This window comes from Mixophyes fleayi, chromosome 3 (assembly GCF_038048845.1).
Source record: "Mixophyes fleayi isolate aMixFle1 chromosome 3, aMixFle1.hap1, whole genome shotgun sequence".
Lineage (NCBI taxonomy): Eukaryota > Metazoa > Chordata > Amphibia > Anura > Limnodynastidae > Mixophyes > Mixophyes fleayi.
This window is the reverse complement of record NC_134404.1, coordinates 236698823-236720018: the sequence shown is the minus strand read 5'-3', so window position 1 is coordinate 236720018 and position 21196 is coordinate 236698823. Positions and strand designations below refer to the sequence as shown.

Below are 21196 nucleotides of genomic sequence, written 5' to 3'. Positions count from 1 at the left end.
GCATATGAAAGGTTGCCGCCTCACCGTCCATGGGACTGTCCTATCGATCTGATTCCTGGTAAAGCCATCCCCAAGGGATGGGTGTTTCCTTTATCTTTACATGAGACCAAAGCCATGTCCAGGTATATATCCAAGAATCTTCAATGAGGCTTCATAAGAAAATCATCTTCTCTGGCAGGAGCTGGGTTCTTCTTCGTAAAAAATAAAGGATGGGTCCTTGAGACCCTGTATCGATTATTGTCGTCTCAATGCAATTAAGGTTAAGAACCGTTATCCTCTCCCTTTGATTCAGGAATTATTTGATCGAATTCGTGGTGCCTATATATTCTCCAAGCTAGAACTGAGAGGAGCCTATAATCTGATACGGATCCGCAAAGGCAACGAATGGAAAACTGCCTTCAATACACGGGATGGGCACTATGAGTCCCCAGCCCCAGTGTTTTTCCAGGAATTTGTAAACTAAATGTTTTGTGACCTACTTTACCACTCTGTGGTAGTTTGCTTAGATGATATTCTCAATCATTCTCCCGACCTAATCACCCATCGCATGCAAGTCAAGGAGGTGCTTTCCCGGCTACGGTCCAATCACCTTTATTGCAAGCTTGAAAAATGCCTGTTTGAACTCTCTCAGGTACCTTTTTTTGGGCTATCTGGTATCAGGATCAGGTCTCCAAATGGATCCAGCTAAAGTGGAGTCGATTCTGAACTGGCCTCAACCCAGTGGCCTCAAGGCTACTCAACGCTTCATTGGGTTTGCTAATTATTATCGCCAGTTTATCAAAGGATTCTCTACATTAATTGCCACCATCACCACCCTTACTATGAAAGGGGGTTCTTGTAAAGTTTAGCCTTCTGATGCAGAAATGGCCTTTAAGACTCTCAAAGAAGCCTTTATCGCTGCTATAAGCCCTTCTTTTTTGAGGTTGACGCCTCCTCTGTTGGCATTGGGGCAGTCCTCTCTCAAGGAACCCCCTCGGGACTTTTTGAACCCTGTGGCTCCCTTTATAAAAAAAATTCTTCATGTGAGAAGAACTACGGTATTGGGGACATGGAACTCCTGGCCATCAAGGCTGCTTTGGAACAATGGCGCTATCTTCTGGAGGGTGCTCAACACCCAGTTACAGTTATGATGGACCACAAAAATCTGACGTACCTTCAGGAGGCCCAGTGTCTTAATCCTTGCCAGGCCCGCTGGTCCTTATTCTTCTCTCATTTGATCTAATTTTGACCTATTGTCCAGGCACTAAGAATTTGTGAGCTGATGCCTTGTCCATATCTTTCTATTCTTCAGACATTACTTCTCCTGTAGCTCCTCAGACCATTCTTAATCCAATCAAGGTTGTGGCATTGACAGGTTTTTCGGTGGATACTCCTCCTGCTGGTCGCTCATTCATAAGTTCCCATCTTCGTCATGGAGTGGGCCCACAGCTCCAAATTTGCAGGCCATGTCGGGGTCAAGAAGACCATTGCCCTTATTTCTAGGTATTACTGGTGGCCTTCCCTCGGCTCTGAGGTCCGTGAGTATATACAAGCCTGTCATATTTGCGCTCGGCATAAAGTTCCCAGGCAACCACCCTCAGGACTGCTTCAACCCAGTCCTACTCCAAATTCTCCTTGGTCCAGTATCTCTATGGATTTCATAACAGAATTACCTCGGAGTCAGGGTTACAATACCATATAGGTGGTGGTGGACCATTTCTCTAAAATGACCCACTTAATTCCATGTAAAGGTCTACCTTCCGCTTCTGAACTGCACATCTATTCATTAACAACATATTTTGTCTCCACGGTTGTCCACAAGATATCATCTCAGACCGCGGTATACAATTCATCTCAAGATTTTGGAGAGTATTTTGTAAGAGTCTGGGAATTGATCTTAAATTCTCCTCTGATTACCACCCACAGACAAACGGTCAAACCAAACGGGTTAACCAAGACCTGGAGGCCTTCCTACGGTATTTTTCTTCTAAACACCAGTCATCCTGGAGTGATCTCCTTTGTTGGGTCGAGTTTGCTCACAACAATCACGTTCATAGCGCTACCGGATTTTCTCCCTTCTTCACCGTGTTTGGCAGACATCCTGTCCTTCCTAGTCTGGCAGAGGTTCCTGTTTCCTCAGTCCCCACAGTCGATACTGTAATCTGTGACTTTTCTCAGATCTGGAGTAAAACAAACCATCTGCCGATCACCGTCGCAAGAATCTGCCGTCTTTGCAAGTAGGGGATCACGGTTAGCTATTCACTCGCTACCTCAGACTTCATTTTCCGTCCATGAAGTTTGCCCCCCGATTCATTGGTCCTTACTCCATCTCCCAAGTCATCAATCCGGTCTCCTATACGCTTCGCTTACCTGCTTCTCTCATAATCCACAATACTTTCCATATCTCGTTGCTCAAACCATTGGTCATCAATAAATTCTTTAAAGAACCTTCTTCTCCCCCTCCTATAAAGACTTAGAGTGGAGATATATATGAGGTGCAAAATATTCTTGACTCTCGTCTCCTTCGGGGTAAGACTCAATTATTGGTCCACTGGAGGGGCTATGGACCAGAAGAAAAATCATGGGTCGACAAAGAAGATTTACATGCTCCTTGTTTACTATCTAAGTTTCTGAAAAAGAAAAAGAGAGAGGGAGAGTACTGTCAGGCGCTTTCCCCGCTTCATGATCAGGAAGCGGGGACGGCCCCCTGTCATTTCCAGCCGAGGGAGCTCTGTTGCTAGGCAACAGAGAAACAGTCTCCCCCAGCCGTCAGACGTGCTGCCTGAGCAGGCGCGATAGCGTGCCCCATTGCTAGGCAACGGGACGCTAGTTTCTAGCCTCGGTCGGCGGTCCATGACGTCCTGACCGCCAACTATTCATGTCCTGGGTCCCTCTATTTAAACCTGACTCTGGCACCATTAGAGTGCCAGAGTTTCAGGTCTATTTCCTGCCTTCAGTGATTCTGCGATTCTTGTATTTGTGCTTCAGTTCTCCTTTTTTGACCCGGCTTGTTTGACTACCCTCCTGCATCCTGTTTTGACTTGTGTACTCTTCTGGTTTGACTTTGGCTTTCCTGACCATTCTCGTGAATCCTCCTCGGCACCACATTGTCCTCTTGGTTTGACCCGGCTAGTCCTGACTACCCTGTACGCTATTACACTGGTAACTGCCTTGGAGAACCGCGACCTGCGCACCGCTAGCAGCCAAGTCCAGACCTCCTTGCGGGGGTCCCTGGCGAAAACCGGGGGTGCGTTAGACTTGACGCCTCCCTGTACAGTAGAATTAATATCAGTTAGTAGCTCCATCCCGCTCACAGTCCTGACAGACAGTTTACCGCCTCCCAGAAGGTAAACTCCAACTTGCCAAGCTTAGCAAACTTTTACTGCCTCTTGAGAGAGGAAGACTGGCTAAATTGAAAATCCAATATACGAATTACATTTTTATCTTTTAAGTTGGTTGTTTGTATATCTATTCTTCTTTAGAACCAATCCAGCTACAGAATGACAAGTCAGAGGCTGATCAATCCCCTCAATCAAATGGACGGGCATTTGGTCAACAGTTTCCTTTCAGAATGGAGATGATGTAAGGATCACATATTCATCTATAACGGACAATTCTGCTTTCTTTCAGGTCACAGTGCAGAAAAAACTGTTACACACATGAGGTCAAAGCTGTGAGGAAGCACATTCAGACACGTAGGGTGCCCAGAAAGCATAATTACATTGCATGCATCATGGCTGAGCCATCCACCATAATAGATGACTGGTAAGGTGTGAACAGCTATAAAGAGAAATAAAAATAGTTGAATCAATGCCAAGTGGTTGACCATGACTATAATCTGTTTGACTAACCATGGCTAGGTGTCATTGTATGCGTGTATATAGATGTTCTCAGGCGGCCATAAAACATGACACTGTCGCCACAAGACAGTGAAATGTCAATCTTTTGGTCTAGGTCAAGCTGATAACTGTGGTGACAAACAGCTCCTAAACATACCCATTGCATTGTCCTGTTGATAGGGCAATAGAAAAGGTGTGTCCCTATGAGGCATGTTCCAGACAGGGGTTTAACGATACAAATAAACAAGTATGTGTGTGTGTAGTAGAGTTTTAGAATGAAAGCTTCAATGTAAATATGGATGTGAATGATTCACTGATGTGAATGATTACATATTCCCTGTACAGTACTGCATATTATAATACATGCTATATAAATAAACAATAAAAGTAATGTGACACTATTAGTTTCTTTCTTTGAAACTTGTCCTATATTCACCAGGCTGTTACGGGCCGTGGCTCCACAACGGGGCACCGCGGCTCGTTTCCTGGTGCCACTGGCGTCCCGGTCGTAATGGTGACATCCTCTACATCCCAGTTGCCTAGGCAACAGCCGGGACGCTCTGTTTCCTCTGCCACAGCGCCCGGCCAGCTGTCTAACAGCCGGGCACATGCGCGCATAGGGGTTTAATGCTGCACTTGTATCAGGGAGGGGGCTCGCTGGCACTCTGCTCCTATTGGTTCCCCTCACTATTTAAGGGACTGAGCCTCACTGCCAGTTATAGCTTCCTGTGTAGCTAGGCTCCCTGTTCTCTGTTCCTTCTCCCGTTCTGAGTTCTCTAGTTGATTTCCCGTGTATGACCCCTGGCTTGCTTCTCGACCTCGTTGGATTGCCTGTGACCTTGACCTTAGCTTGTTCTCTGGATTTGTTTGCCTTCTGCTGGTCCCCGACCCTTGCCTGGACTTCACCCTGCTGTCTGCTATTGCCCCCTGACCTCGGCCTTGTTACTGGACTCCGTTTCTATCTCCTATCTGGCCCTCGCCAGCGCTGTGGCGACATCATAAACTTGTACTACTCTGAGTTCAATTCCTGGGGGCATCTGAGTACCTATGAGTGCGTCCAGCTCTACGGGAAAGGCGGCTTGCTATAGGTGAAGACCTCTTCTGCCTGTTCTACAAGTTTATAGTGTTCCCTGTGAGCCATAACACACGCCAGTGCATTTACTGTAGAGTTAGTGAGTATCTTGAATTTGGTGGGACCTTTTATCTTATTAATTAAGCGTTGGGTTCCATGAATGCGCCTGCTGATACCTGTTTACTATGATCCAGAGGGTGGTAGAAGATGCTCTGTAGCATAGTGGTTCTGTATAAACCCTGGACTTATATGTGGCTGCTAGGGTCTGGCTGGGACTGTGGTCTACTACACTTTCCAATACCAGCTTGGCCTACTTTATCATAGTCTGACTTTTTTTCCCTTTGTCAAAGTCTCCTTTACTTTGCCTAATAGATAACACTATGTTATAACAGTACAGTGCTTTATTGACATTGCTTTATTTAATTTATTAGCTTTTCCAAGTACTAATTTTATCAATAATTGACTTAACTAGTAACAATCATCATCATCATCATCATCATTTATTTATATAGCGCCACTAATTCCGCAGCGCTGTACAGAGAACTCATTCACATCAGTCCCTGCCCCATTGGAGCTTACAGTCTAAATTCCCTAATATATACACACACTCACACAAAGACAGACAGAAAGGGAGACAGACAGAGACTAGGGTCAATTTTTTGATTGCAGCCAATTAACCTACCAGTATGTTTTTGGAGTGTGGGAGGAAACTGGAGCACCCGGAGGAAACCCACGCAAACACAGGGAGAACATACAAACTCCACACAGATAAGGCCATGGTCGGGAATCGAACTCATGACCCCAGTGCTGTGAGGCAGACGTGCTAACCACTAGGCCACTGTGCTGCCCAATCTTTTGATTTGCTACTCATACGCACAATATTTTACTTACTGATAAATAAGCTCCTGACAAAAACTATTGATCATTAATAACTTACTAACAGCTATCACTTAAAGATAACTGAGGGCAGGTAATTGGTCTGAAGTCGTATAAGCACTCAGATTGTGGTAGAACCTTAATTTTGTTGCACTGCAAGAGATAATCTCACACTATATTTGCAAGTAGCATTTGATAGCCTATGAGAAGAGGTTTAGGGTAAGGGCCCATGCTAGGAAGGTTTTAAAATGTTCTTTTAAGCATAAGTGGTGTTCTTCCTCTTGTCACTGGACATTTTTCTGTGGTAGGCTGCTGGTGGAATATTTCTTGCCATCCCATTTTGTAGTTTTAAACCATCCATTCACAGTTTGCCCCAGTTTGTCCAGGCTTCTCGGTTCCTTGCTATGCCCTCCCTGATTGCAGCCCAGTTTTCCCCTTCAGTCTTGGGGCCCTGGGTTATCCTGTTTTCCCTCCACCCTGCCCACCCAACTCAACGAACCCCTTTACCCCTCACTAGACCTTACTCCTCTCATGCTTCCCTGATTGCTGTTCCCTATCCTAGCCCCTCACTACATCAATTGCCTGCCCCTGTTCCTCGTGTTTTTGCACTTCCATCCTCACTTCCCCCGGCCCCTTCTGCCTACCCTGTCATGCATGATTTCCCCTCCTTGTTCATTTCCCATGTCACTGCACAGGTTGCCCTCATCTGTGCCTTGGTTCCCACTGCTGCTGCAAAACTTAAACATAAAAGTGCTTTTTATTTTACAACAAAATTAAACTTGCAGCAAAACAAATAAACCCAGGCCCCATAGGGGGTGCTGACTTCTTCAGCTAATCTGATTTTCTGCTGAATTTCTGCAGACATAGATATGCCTCTCTAGGCCTTCTCATAAGCATTTCTCTGAGCTCTCCCAGCTTCTCTGCCTCCTGCAGGTCTCCACTCAGCCATTTCCTCAGACCTGGCTGATCCTCCTCTATGGCTGCCAAGAGGGATTTTGGGCCCCAATACAGCAACTTCTTGGGGCCCCTTCCATAGCTGTTAAAGGAGAAGTGGCCACACCAGGTTGGTGGCTATTTCCACTACAGTGGAATGCCAGGGCCCCCAAGCAGGCCCAGGTCCCGGTAATTTGTACCTGCTCTCCCATCTCTTGTCACCCCTGGACTTTTCTCAGGCTTCCTTTCTGACACACACATGCCTCACTTAGCTCTATACAGAGCTGCAAATATGTGTGGTCACACACTCTTTTTATATTTTGAGGGATGATCCTGGATGCCAAGGCCTGAATAAATGGCTGGCTCGCGGCACCTAGCCTGTAGCCATAAAGCTAGTATCTTTCCTCACATTACACTGTTCTCTATTCTCTTTGTGTCTTTAAAATCTAGTTTCACATATCTATCTCTATTTTGCTTTCCCATTCTTGTTCTATCATCCTCCTTAATATATGATCCTCTACATTGTCCCGTAATTTCACGTTTATTCCCTATTCCTCAATATTCTCCTACACATTGTGTTCAATATATTTTTTTATTCTGTCAGCCATTTCTTCTGCCTTCTTTACTGCATGGGCTCTTATATTCTTATATTCTCTCAGTTGCTTTACGTTCCATTCTATCTTCACCTCAGAGCACTCCCCATCTCTTTCCTCTCACGTCTTTCAGCCTTTGTTAACCTTCTGCCAGCTCTTCCTTCTTCAAAAACTCATGGCTCCAGCTCTCCATTGTTTGAGCCGTGTTCTGATTGGCAGGCCTGAGGGAAGGGCAGTAATCTCTCTCTGACCAATTACTATAGTAATTTCATATTGTATCACTAACTTTCATAGATTATTCATTTGCGGGGAGAAAAAAGTAAGGCGTAAAGAGGAGAAACATTTAGGAACCTCTATTTGCCAACCCAGTCTGGCCATCACCCTTACAAACAAATAAATTCACACTTTAAATAGTTGGAGGAGACTTGGATAGAGTTATGTTTTCTTTCTTGTGGTTCAATCTTGCAAATGTATAAAAGCGAATGACTTTTTGAAATACCTGAATATTGATGTGAGAATTTTCAGCATTTCATCATGTGTCTCATGCCACATTGTGGCACACAGATAGATCATCAATTTGTCTGTGGTACTGTAAGAAAATGCCAACAAATATCTTAATCAACATTGAACTGTGTGAAATAAGATATACTAGTAATGTTATTCTACAGCAAAAAGATAAACATATTGTAGGCCACTTAAGGAACAACAAAGGGAAAAATAACATAATAGCAAAATCCTAGTGCATGTATTTTATAATGCAGCAAACAGTCAATTAATAAAAAATATTGACCAAAACCATTAACTTGCAATAGCTCTATTTTAGTTTAAGTGATAACTAATGATCAGATTGATAGTAGTTTAATATTATATATATTTATATATATATATACAAGTTAACCCGTGCATGATACCCATGCATTCTAGTCAAATCAAGCTACTTAAGGTGTTAAAAAGGTTCTTGTCATGCATTTGGGCCATAGCCCAGGCCTCAACCACCAACCACTCCCCACTGTCACCCCCGGCAACCACCAACCACTCCCAACTGTCACTTCTCCTTCAAGAAATATATATATATATTTTTTAAATCTTTATAAACACTTTTAACAACAATTAACAAATTAAATTAACAAATTAAAAACATCTTATTATACCAAATTTCAGCCCTTTCTGATTTTTTTTTTCCACACACACTAAGAATTTAGTAGGTCAGTGTATAACTCCGCCCAGCAGGTGGCGCTGCAGCTTGGTTTTATTTTTTCCACACACACACAGACAGACTAACACACGCCACTAGACATTTATATTATAGATACATACTAAAGATCACTGAAATTGTATTTTAAAAATATTATATTTTTCTTACCTTTCATTTCCTGCACCAAAAGTGTTTTTGTTTAATTTCATTCTTATGTTGAGGAGTGAGGACAGATCAATAAAAGCAGCTTCATACAGTCGACGGACAAACAATTTAGTTGTTCTTTCAATCCTATGAACTTTCAGTTTATAAATTTTGTAAGTCGCAAACTGAGATCCAAAATACCAAAGTATGCCACTTGTAAATAAGACTATAGTATGAGCTGAAGTGTTAATATTCATTACTTTTTGGCATATGTGCAGGGTTATCTCCAAGAACAAATTCTCAGTCAATGTGCCTTTGTCAAACAAGATAGCATTTTGACAAAAATAAGATATGTTAAAAGTTTGAGTTGCAGTTTTCTTTTGTACTTCATTGTACTTAGCGATGAAAACTATAACACCGGCTAAGGTCACTGCTATTGTTGTAAAGAATAAAGGCAAGCAAAAACCTATTTTAAGATTACGCATTTTACATGCAACAACTCCAAACCAATGGCAGAGTGCAGAGCTACATGCCTGGATTCCAAAGAGGCTAATTACCAAATATCGTTCATTCAAGGTCGCAGTTTTTATCGTACCCCACTCTTCTCCTTGCAGTTGAACATAAATTCCTATGACAGCGACTGTGACCAAGATTCTTATAGTACTTCCACACATATAGAGGACATTTCTTTCATCGTGTTCCGGTTTTATCTCACAAAATGCATTTCCTTGTGGTATAAAATTTTCATACCAATTTAGTGAAACTAAAATTGTTCCAATTATTGCAACAACATAAAAGGCAATGTTCTGGGAATCTGTGCCCCAATAATAAACAAAAAAGAACAATATATGGCCAGTTATAAGAAAAATCAAAGAACAAGTAGCTATAAGACAACTGCGTTTTCTCTTTTTTATTTGATAATATATTTGTAAAGCTGAAGGACAAAAGTAAACACTGCTAAGGACTGTGATGTTGGTAAATATGTTGAAATGAGGCATGGCCACTATGATTAGCATTGAAGATCCAAGGGCAACACAAAATTCGACAAGACAAACCTGTTGATGTAAAACATATTGTTCAGTTTTAAAATTTGATTAATCACATAACTGAATTTTCATTATCCACAAAAACTGTTAAAAAAATTATTTTTTATTACACATTAAAATATACAATGCTCAAGAAAATTAAGGAACTGCTTTTCAATATATACCGCTGCAATCTAATCTTTTCCGAAGTAGTCATTACCAATTGTACTATAATGTCATAAAGCTCAAAGGAAAAACATTCACAGTTTGATTGATGCACCTTCTGCTAGCAAAACTATGGTGGCATTATCCCCCCTATCAGGAACGGACTGGCCATCGGGCCTTCTGGCAAATGCCAGAAGGGCCGATGGCTAGTTGGGCCGGTCCAGCAAGGCAGGATGTCCATCCGAGCAGCGCAGCTCACTGCGCGCTGCTCAGCGGACAGTGTCAATGTGGTGTGCGGCTATGTGATTTTAATCACATGGGACGGCACCTGTCACATGGTGAGCGTCCCATGTGATTACTGGCCGCACAACACATTGAAACTGTCCGCCGAGCAGCGAGGTGACAAGGTTAGTGTGTCTCTGACTGGGGGAGGGGGCTGGCTGTCGCTGTCACTGTGTCTCAATGGGGGGGGATGGCTGTCACTGTGTCTCTCACTGGGGGGGATGGCTGTCACTGTGACTCTCACTGGGGGGGCTAGCTGTCGCTGTGTGTCTCACTGGGAGGGGCTGGCTGTCGCTGTGTCTCTTACTGGGGGGGGCTGGCTGTCGCTGTGTCTCTCACTGGGGGGGCTGGCTGTCGCTGTGTCTCTCACTGGGGGGGGCTGGCTGCTTCTGTGTCTCTCACGGGGGGAGTGGCTGTCGCTGTATCTCTCACTGGGGGGGCTGGCTGTTGCTGTGTCTCTCACTGGGGGGGGGGCTGGCTGTTGCTGCATCTCTCACTGGTGGGGGTCTGGGTGTGTCTCTCACTTGGGGGTGTGTGTGTCTGGTTGGCAATTGTGTGTGTATCAGTACATTGTGTGGAGCCTGGGCCTATATATATATATATATATATATATATTAGTGTGTGTGTGGCCATGTATATATAAGTGTGTGTGTGTGTGTGTGTGTGTGTGGGGCCATGTATATATTAGTGTGTGTGTGTGTGGGGCCATGTATATATTAGTGTGTGTGTGTGGGGCCATGTATATATTAGTGTGTGTGGCCATGTATATATTGGTGTGTTTGTGTGCGCAGTATTTTAATATAATATGTGAGGGAGGGTGGATCTTAATATAGTGTGGGAGGTAGGCCATTTAATGGTGGAGTGTACGTGGGGGCTAACTATTTAAGTTGAGGTGAAGGAACCTTTAATTTCATGCTCGGGTGGTTTAGGGCTATCAATTGAATATGGTGCTGATTTTGGGGTGGAGGTCTATTTATTAAATGTGAATATGAATTATTTATTGCTGGCGATGGTTGTGGAAAATGGCTATATTTATTAAACTTTAATGCTATTGAATTTATTCCTTGGACTGTCTGCAGGGAGGGAAATATGTTTTGAGTAAATAGGTATATTGTTAATTTAATGTTGGGGCTGGTTGAAGGGAAATAGGTATACTTATTAAATGTGAATATTATTATTGTGGGAACTGGAGGGAGGCCTAATAATAAAACGTGAGTTGGAGTTTTCTAAATCTCATGTACCCCATTTTTTTCAGTTTTGGGCATCCAATATTCCAGAATAAAGACAAGAAAGAACTGAGCTAAAGAAACCAGCTGCTACAAGCGGTGAAAGTGACCAAGACAGGTAGGAGAGAGCAGGACAGTCTGCCAACTGTCCTGAATCTGGTGGGGCAGTCCTGAATTTGGATGACTGTCTCACTTAGTCAGGATTTGGTTTGACTGCTGTTACGAGCCGCGGCTCCCCGACGGGCCGCCGCGGCTCGCTTCCGGCTCTCCCAGACGCCCCGTCCGTCTCCATGACGACCGGGGTCTCACTTCCGCCTCTGACGTCCCGGTTGCCTAGGCAACAACCGGGACGCTGTAATCCGGAGGCCGCAGCGCCCGGGCATATTCCAGCAGGGAAAGGTAGGGCTATTTTTGCATATGGAGTAGACTCTGTGAGAGTCTTTTTGATTTAGATTTTGTGCTGTCTTGTGATTGCCAGTATTGTCTCGGTGCAGAGATTATGCTGTGGGAGGGGTTGTATTACTACGACTCCTATTGGCTCTCCTTGCTATTTAAGGCAGTGAGGACTTAGCCTCATTGCCAGTTATAGCTTCCTGTGTAGCTAGGCTCCTGTTCCTGTTTCCCTGCTCCTGTTCTGTATTCTAGTTTGGATTTCCCGTGTATGACCCCTGGCTTGTTTCTGGACCTTGTTGTATTGCCTGTGACCCCTGACTTCGGCTCGTTACCTGATATCCCTGCCTGCTGCCAGCCCTTGACCTTTTGCCTGGATCTCACATCTCTGTGTTCTACCACGCTGCCTCAGGGTTCTCCCCAGTCAGTGCACACTACACGACCCTCCGTTCGTTTGCAGCCAAGTCTGTCCCCACCACTAGGGGCTCCAGCGAACACTAGACATCGGAGCAGATTCCGGGTTCTGTCGTGCTGACTGAAGGAGTTCCTAACAACTGCAAGGACAGTTGGGAGGTATGTCCCGCTTCACAACGTACTGCTTGTGAAGGCAGAGCTGTGTGCTTCTAAGAGTAGTGCACACAGTATTACCTGTGTATTTGACTAAAATGATAACCATGTTACATAATAGGGGCCCTGCTGTCTTAAATACCCTGGGCCCCCTGAGCCTTAATGCAGCATGTTAGGGGAAGGGAACTGATAGCTGCTCTCAGTTCCCGGACAGGACACAGCCTGCATAGGAAGCAGAGGAGCTCCAAGTATCACAAGATTTGGTAATCTTGTGAAACAAAGAGCTTCCCTTCTCACTCTACAGGAAGTTCCCACCCTTATGGATGTCAGCAGCAGCAGAAGCATCCCCAGTGGGCTGGGGATGGCGTGATGTGGCTGGGAGGGCGTGATAAATGTAATGTTTTATTATAATGTATGTATCAATGCCACATGTTGGCCACACCAACAACACAATGTGGTCACGCCCTTTTCGGCGCTGCCGCTACGTGGCGGCACACGGTTTCTTTCACGCTGGGACTGAGGTGGGCCTGTGTACTTTAAATTCCAGGGCTGATTTTTAGTCCCAGTCACCGGACCGTGAGTGCCTCTTCCCGGACATTTAGGAACCGTGGCCGTCCTCCATCCTGAGGATCTGCGCATGCGCAGCCCTTTCCTACCCTTCAGTGTATGTCCCTTTAACTTAATTGGCAGATCAGGCAACACTCCCTATATTAAGCACCTGTGGTCAACACCACGTTGCCTGATCTTGGAGTCTCATTCCCCATGAGTCTCTGAAGGTGTTTCCTCGTTTGTTCAGCGCTGCTGATTCCTGTGGTTTCCAAACCACTTCTACCTCTGTGGTTTCCAAACCACTTCTACTACTGTGGTTCCCATACCACTTCTACCATCAATTGTATCATCGTGACTGTTAGCTGATTCCTATCCGCTGCCTCCGTGCACTACAGTCTTCTAAGCCACTTCAACTCTATCTCATATCATTGTGACTGTTTGCTGATTCCTATCCTCTGCCTCCGTGCACTTCAGCCACTCTCCACATCTACTCACCTGTTCATCATCAAGTCTGTGAGCTGATTCCTATCCTCCGCCTCCGTGCACTTCAGCCACTCTCCACATCTACTCACCTGTTCATCATCAAGACTGTGAGCTGATTCCTATCCGCTGCCTCCGTGCACTACAGTCTCCAGCGTACAACTCGTCTGTGTTTCAACATCGTGACTGTTAGCTGAGTCCTACCTGCTGCCTCCGTGCACTACAGACTCCAGCTTGCAACTCGTCTGTGTTTCAACATCGTGACTGTGAGCTGATTCCTATCCGCTACCTCTGGGCGCTACAGTCTTCATCTCATCTCTCCCGTGTTTCCTCGAGACTGCTGCTATTATTGCCATCCGCTACTCTCCGTGATCAACAGCTCCTGGTCTACTCTGCTCACCCGTGTTCCATCGCTATTTGCACCTGCTGGTTGCTACTGGTTACCTCCGGGGATCCGCAGAGTCCTCCTGCTGCTGCCAGCGCTAATCGTCCATCTACTGCTGATCCGCTCTCCACGCCTTCCTGTGTTCCGCTGGTCTCTACCCGCCTGTCAGCATTGGATTCCTGTCTCATCCGCTATCCTGCTGCTAGATCATCACCATTCTCCTGGGTCCTCCAAGAGTCCAGTCCGCGTTCTACCGATTCCTGTGGATTCGTGTCCCTGTTGGTTTACTTACCTGTGCGCTGCACCTACTAGACCTCTGCTTCATCTATCCAGGGACTTCTCATTCTGCCGGCCTCCTGCCGCTCAGGTATCGCTGCACTCCTGTCTGACTGCCTGCTTCTGAACCACGGTATGCATACTTCTCATTGACTGTGCTGGTGTATTGCATACCTTGCTGGACTGAGTTTGTTCTCCTCTGGAGTTTACTATCCGCTGAGACTATTACCATCATTGACTGTACTATCTTGTGCCGGATTACTTCAAGAGACTTTCCATATTTGCAGTGCTGTTCAGTCATTCATATATATATATCTATATTGTGCATATTACTGTGGATCGTGTTAAGGTGCCGTGTTTACCCTGTGTTGCAGTCTCTCCCCGTGCACCTCCTCACATATATATTCAGTGGTACAACTTGCTAGTAGCAGACCACTGATTCCTGTTTCCAGTATCACCTGTTCCAGTATCCTCTCACATAGCAGTGGTGCAACTTGCTATCGCAGACCACTGACTCCCCGGATACCTCCACTTGGATTCCATTCCTTCACCCAGACAGCGGTACAACTTGCTATCCGCAGACCGCTGACTCTCATCACCTCCTCGTTTCTGTTGGACATTCCTCCTCACTATAGCAGTGGTACAACTTGCTATCGCAGACCACTGACTACCTTCACGTGTCCTTGTCCATACAGTTCCTCGTGTATTATTACCTCCATATTACCAGTGTTGCTAGTCATAGACTTTCCTGAGCATCTCATCATCTGCTATTTACTGTTCCGTGATCACCCTGCTACCAGAGTACCCTATTACCACCTACATTGCTCTTGTAAGCCTACCACCTGGTGATCCCTGGGTAAAGACTCCTAGTGCCCGTGACAGTAAGATCAGGCCATGACAGACCCAGATACGGAACCTACCGCCAAAGAGATGCTGCAGCATCTGGTCAGCCGTGTGGAGCAACAGGATGCCCGCCAACAGCTGTTACTTCAGTGTTATCAATCATTAACCTCCCAAGGAACATCTGGACAGACTGTGACAGCCACTACTGAGGCTCCTGTGCTTTCCTCCGTTTCCCCAGTGCCATCCCAGGTGTCTACAGCTTCCACGCTTCACCTGCCTACTCCGTCAAAGTACGATGGGGACCCCAAAACTTGTAGGGGTTTCCTTAACCAATGTTCAGTCCATTTTGAGCTCCAACCTCAAAATTTTTCTACCCATCGTTCCAGAGTGGCCTATCTTATCTCTTTGTTTTCTGGACAAGCCCTGGCTTGGGCCTCCCCTCTGTGGGAGAGAAACGACCCAATATTGCAAGATAGTGCCAAATTCATTTCTACATTCCGAAGTGTGTTCGATGAACCAGGTCGTGTGACCTCCGCTGCTTCCAGCATCCTCCGTTTGCGACAAGGATCTCATACAGTAGGCCAGTACGTCATTCAATTTAGGATCTTAGCCTCTGAACTTCAGTGGAACACTGAAGCCCTAGTTGCCGCCTTCTGGCAGGGGCTCTCCGATAAAATTAAAGATGCACTGACTACCCAGGAGCTTCCTTCGTCACTTGAAGATCTGATCTCTCTTTGCCATCGTGTTGATATGAGATTTCGTGAAAGAGAGGCTGAGAAAACAACTTCTGCTAAAGCACCTCTTCGTTCAAACCCTCAATTTCGTCCGGTTTCACCCTCTGTGATTCCCATGGAGATAGGACGGTCCAAATTATCTTCAGAGGAGAGGAAACGAAGAGTCAAGAATAGACTCTGTATCTATTGTGCTGATTCCACTCATATGCTCAGCTCTTGCCCTAAGAGATCGGGAAATGCCAGGCCCTAACTAGTTCTGGAGAGGTGAAGTTAGGGTCCCTGGAGTCCTCTCCATCTTCTATGAAATCTAAAGTCTGCGCTTTTGATGTTACGATTTCCTTTGCTACCAAAACCTTTGAGTCACAGGCATTGATTGATTCCGGAGCAGCAGGAAATTTTATTTCCAAATCATTAGTGCATCAATGGTCTCTACCAGTAATTACGTTAAGAACACCCATTACTGTGACGGCTATAGATGGATCACGTCTCATCAACGGTCTCATCACCCAGAGTACGTCTCCAGTAACACTTCAGATTGGTGCCCTGCACCATGAAGAAATATCGTTTTTAATCCTTCCTGTTACGACAAGTCCGGTTGTCTTAGGCCTTCCATGGCTTCAGTGTCACTCTCCCCAGATTGACTGGCGCACTCCTCAAGTTACGTCTTGGGGGTCTGAATGTTACCATCGGTGCCTTTCCCAAGTTATTCCTCTCAAAGTACAGCAATCTTCTATTTCATCTTCCTCACCGGGACTCCCTCCTCAGTATGCTTCATTTACTGATGTGTTTGATAAAGCTCAGTCTGAACGTCTTCCTCCTCATCGTTCTTGGGATTGTCCGATCGACCTTCTACCTGGCAAGACTCCTCCCAGGGGTCGGGTCTATCCTCTCTCGTTACCTGAAACTCAAGCCACATCTGAGTACATACAGGAGAACCTCCAGCGTGGGTTTATTCGACCTTCCACCTCTCCCGCTGGAGCTGGTTTCTTCTTCGTCAAAAAGAAGGATGGATCATTACGCCCTTGTATAGATTTTCGTGGACTCAATGCCATTACTATCAAGAATCGGTATCCCATTCCGTTGATCACTGAGTTATTCGATCGCATCAAGGGAGCCCGTATCCTCACTAAGTTGGATCTTCGTGGTGCCTACAATTTAATTAGAATTCGTTCCGGTGACGAATGGAAGACAGCGTTCAACACCAGAGACGGGCATTACGAATATCTGGTAATGCCTTTCGGGCTGTGTAATGCCCCCGCTGTTTTCCAAGGCTTCATCAATGAGATCTTTCGGGACTTATTATATGTATGTGTCGTCGTCTACCTGGACGACATATTGATCTTCTCACAGGACCTGCCTTCTCATCACCAACATGTGGCAGAAGTCCTCTCCAGGCTACGGAAAAACTCATTGTTCTGTAAATTAGAAAAATGTTCATTCGAATTGCCCCAGATTCCATTCTTGGGGTATATAGTTTCCGGAGTTGGCCTGAAGATGGATCCAGACAAGGTGAATGCTGTACTACATTGGCCCCAGCCAACTACTCTTCGTGCTATCCAGCGTTTTTTAGGTTTTGCCAATTACTATAGACGCTTCATTCAAGACTTCTCTTCCATTGCATCCCCTATTGTGGCCCTGACTCGGAAAGGGGCTAATCCTAAGCAATGGTCATCTGAGGCTCTCCAAGCCTTTCAAATTCTCAAAGAGTCCTTCTCCTCGGCTCCAATTCTTCGACAGCCTGATGTGACACTTCCCTTCTTCCTAGAAGTAGATGCCTCTAATGTGGGCCTGGGAGCCATTCTCTCCCAACGCTCGGAACAGCAAAAATTCCATCCTTGTGCCTTCTATTCTCGGGGTCTTCTGCCCGCAGAGAAGAATTATTCTATCGGGGACAAGGAGTTACTGGCTATTAAAGCTGCATTAGAGGAATGGAGATACTTATTGGAGGAGCTCGCCATCCGGTGACGATCTTCACGGATCATAAGAACTTGTCATATCTCCAGTCTGCCCAATGCTTGAACCCTCGTCAAGCAAGATGGTCTCTTTTCTTTTCCCGTTTTGAATTAATTATAACCTTCAAACCAGCTGCCAAGAACAAAAAAGTTGACGCTCTGTCTAGAGCTTTTGTGACGTCCTCCGATGTAGAAGAGGTTTCCAACCATACTATTCTAGATCCCAAATGTATCTCACTGGCTGCTTCATCCACCAAAATGCTACCATTTGGGAAGACCCTTGTACCTCCTACTCTAAGGAGGAAAATCCTTTCGTGGTTCCATGCCTCCCGTTTTTCTGGACACGCCGGTGAACACAAGACCTTTGAGATTCTCTCTCGAACTTACTGGTGGCCTTCAATGAGGAGAGACGTCAAAGAGTTCATTGCTTCCTGTGAGTTATGTTCCCAGTTCAAATCCTCCCGCAGAACTCCAGCAGGGTTGCTGCGACCACTACCCATTCCGTCCAAACCATGGACCCATATTAGTATGGATTTCGTTACTGATTTACCATCTAGTAAGAATCATAATACTATTTGGGTGGTGGTGGACAGATTTTCGAAGATGGCTCATTTCGTCCCTCTGTCTGGTTTGCCTTCCTCGTCTATTCTGGCTGAACATTTCATTAAAGAGATCTTCCGTATCCATGGATGTCCGTCGGAGATTGTGTCTGATAGAGGAGTACAATTCGTTTCCAGATTCTGGCGAGCCCTTTGTAAAACCTTGGGCATACGATTAGCACTCTCATCTTCTTACCATCCGCAATCTAACGGACAAACTGAACGAGTCAATCAAGATCTTGAGACTTTTATAAGGATGTTCTCTTCAGCCAATCAAGACAACTGGGTAGAATTGCTTCCCTGGGCTGAATTCGCCCATAACAACATGTACCATGAGTCATCATCCAAAACTCCATTTTTTGTGGTCTACGGTCACCATCCGTCTTTTCCGGAATTTCCTGCCCTCCCGCCCACCCAAGTTCCTGCTGTGCTGACTGTTTGTCAGACCTTCAAAAATATCTGGTCTCAGGTCAAAACCTGTTTAAAGAAGACATCTAACAAATATAAATCGTTTGCAGATAAAAAGAGGCGGGCTATTCCACCACTAAAAATTGGAGATCGTGTCTGGTTATCTACCAAAAATATTCGTTTGAAGGTCCCATCTATGAAATTCGCCCCTCGTTTTATTGGTCCATATAGGATCATCCAAATAATCAATCCAGTATGTGTTAAACTTCTTCTTCCTAAGAATCTTCGGATTTCCAATGCTTTCCATGTGTCCTTGCTCAAACCTCTTATCATCAACCGTTTCTCAACTCCTCCCTCAGCTCCGCAGCCAGTTCAAGTTCATCAGGAGGAGGATTTCGAGATTACTGAGGTATTGGATGCAAAAATTTCGCGAGGAGTCCTCCGTTTCCTCGTTCATTGGAAGGGCTTTGGTCCTGAGGAGCGCTCTTGGATCAAAGCTGAAGATCTTAATGCTCCTGCCCTTTTGAAGAAGTTTTATTCCAAAAATCCGGACAAACCCGGTTCCAGGCGTTCTGTGCCCACCTTTAAAAGGGGGGGTACTGTCACTCACCGGACCGTGAGTGCCTCTTCCCGGACATTTAGGAACCGTGGCCGTCCTCCATCCTGAGGGTCTGCGCATGCGCAGCCCTTTCCTACCCTTCAGTGTATGTCCCTTTAACTTAATTGGAAGATCAGGCAACACTCCCTATATTAAGCACCTGTGGTCAACACCACGTTGCCTGATCTTGGAGTCTCATTCCCCATGAGTCTCTGAAGGTGTTTCCTCGTTTGTTCAGCGCTGCTGATTCCTGTGGTTTCCAAACCACTTCTACCTCTGTGGTTTCCAAACCACTTCTACTACTGTGGTTCCCATACCACTTCTACCATCAATTGTATCATCGTGACTGTTAGCTGATTCCTATCCGCTGCCTCCGTGCACTACAGTCTTCTAAGCCACTTCAACTCTATCTCATATCATTGTGACTGTTTGCTGATTCCTATCCTCTGCCTCCGTGCACTTCAGCCACTCTCCACATCTACTCACCTGTTCATCATCAAGTCTGTGAGCTGATTCCTATCCTCCGCCTCCGTGCACTTCAGCCACTCTCCACATCTACTCACCTGTTCATCATCAAGACTGTGAGCTGATTCCTATCCGCTGCCTCCGTGCACTACAGTCTCCAGCGTACAACTCGTCTGTGTTTCAACATCGTGACTGTTAGCTGAGTCCTACCCGCTGCCTCCGTGCACTACAGACTCCAGCTTGCAACTCGTCTGTGTTTCAACATCGTGACTGTGAGCTGATTCCTATCCGCTACCTCTGGGCGCTACAGTCTTCATCTCATCTCTCCCGTGTTTCCTCGAGACTGCTGCTATTATTGCCATCCGCTACTCTCCGTGATCAACAGCTCCTGGTCTACTCTGCTCACCCGTGTTCCATCGCTATTTGCACCTGCTGGTTGCTACTGGTTACCTCCGGGGATCCGCAGAGTCCTGCTGCTGCTGCCAGCGCTAATCGTCCATCTACTGCTGATCCGCTCTCCACGCCTTCCTGTGTTCCGCTGGTCTCTACCCGCCTGTCAGCATTGGATTCCTGTCTCATCCGCTATCCTGCTGCTAGATCATCACCATTCTCCTGGGTCCTCCAAGAGTCCAGTCCGCGTTCTACCGATTCCTGTGGATTCGTGTCCCTGTTGGTTTACTTACCTGTGCGCTGCACCTACTAGACCTCTGCTTCATCTATCCAGGGACTTCTCATTCTGCCGGCCTCCTGCCGCTCAGGTATCGCTGCACTCCTGTCTGACTGCCTGCTTCTGAACCACGGTATGCATACTTCTCATTGTCTGTGCTGGTGTATTGCATACCTTGCTGGACTGAGTTTGTTCTCCTCTGGAGTTTACTATCCGCTGAGACTATTACCATCATTGACTGTACTATCTTGTGCCGGATTACTTCAAGAGACTTTCCATATTTGCAGTGCTGTTCAGTCATTCATATATATATATCTATATTGTGCATATTACTGTGGATCGTGTTAAGGTGCCGTGTTTACCCTGTGTTGCAGTCTCTCCCCGTGCACCTCCTCACATATATATTCAGTGGTACAACTTGCTAGTAGCAGACCACTGATTCCTGTTTCCAGTATCACCTGTTCCAGTATCCTCTCACATAGCAGTGGTGCAACTTGCTATCGCAGACCACTGACTCCCCGGATACCTCCACTTGGATTCCATTCCTTCACCCAGACAGCGGTACAACTTGCTATCCGCAGACCGCTGACTCTCATCACCTCCTCGTTTCTGTTGGACATTCCTCCTCACTATAGCAGTGGTACAACTTGCTATCGCAGACCACTGACTACCTTCACGTGTCCTTGTCCATACAGTTCCTCGTGTATTATTACCTCCATATTACCAGTGTTGCTAGTCATAGACTTTCCTGAGCATCTCATCATCTGCTATTTACTGTTCCGTGATCACCCTGCTACCAGAGTACCCTATTACCACCTACATTGCTCTGGTAAGCCTACCACCTGGTGATCCCTGGGTAAAGACTCCTAGTGCCCGTGACAGCACGTTTCAGCAAGAAACTGCTTCTAGCATCCTCTGCCCTCATGCTGTCCCTCTCAAGATTCTGTAGCCTTT

The 21196-nt window shown here is 45.8% G+C and overlaps 1 protein-coding gene across 1 annotated transcript in view; it reads right to left on the bottom strand.

Moving 5' to 3' along the window:
• The window catches only part of LOC142143230 (chitin synthase chs-2-like), a 182243-nt gene that overhangs the window by 114477 nt on the left and 46570 nt on the right, over nt 1-21196 (bottom strand). The window contains exons 2-5 of the mRNA XM_075200941.1: nt 9587-9686; nt 9018-9271; nt 8656-8816; nt 7792-7881 (exon numbers count right to left, since the gene is read on the bottom strand). Coding sequence (XP_075057042.1) covers nt 7792-7881; nt 8656-8816; nt 9018-9271; nt 9587-9686 — 605 coding nt within the window. The remainder of the gene's footprint in view (nt 1-7791; nt 7882-8655; nt 8817-9017; nt 9272-9586; nt 9687-21196) is intronic.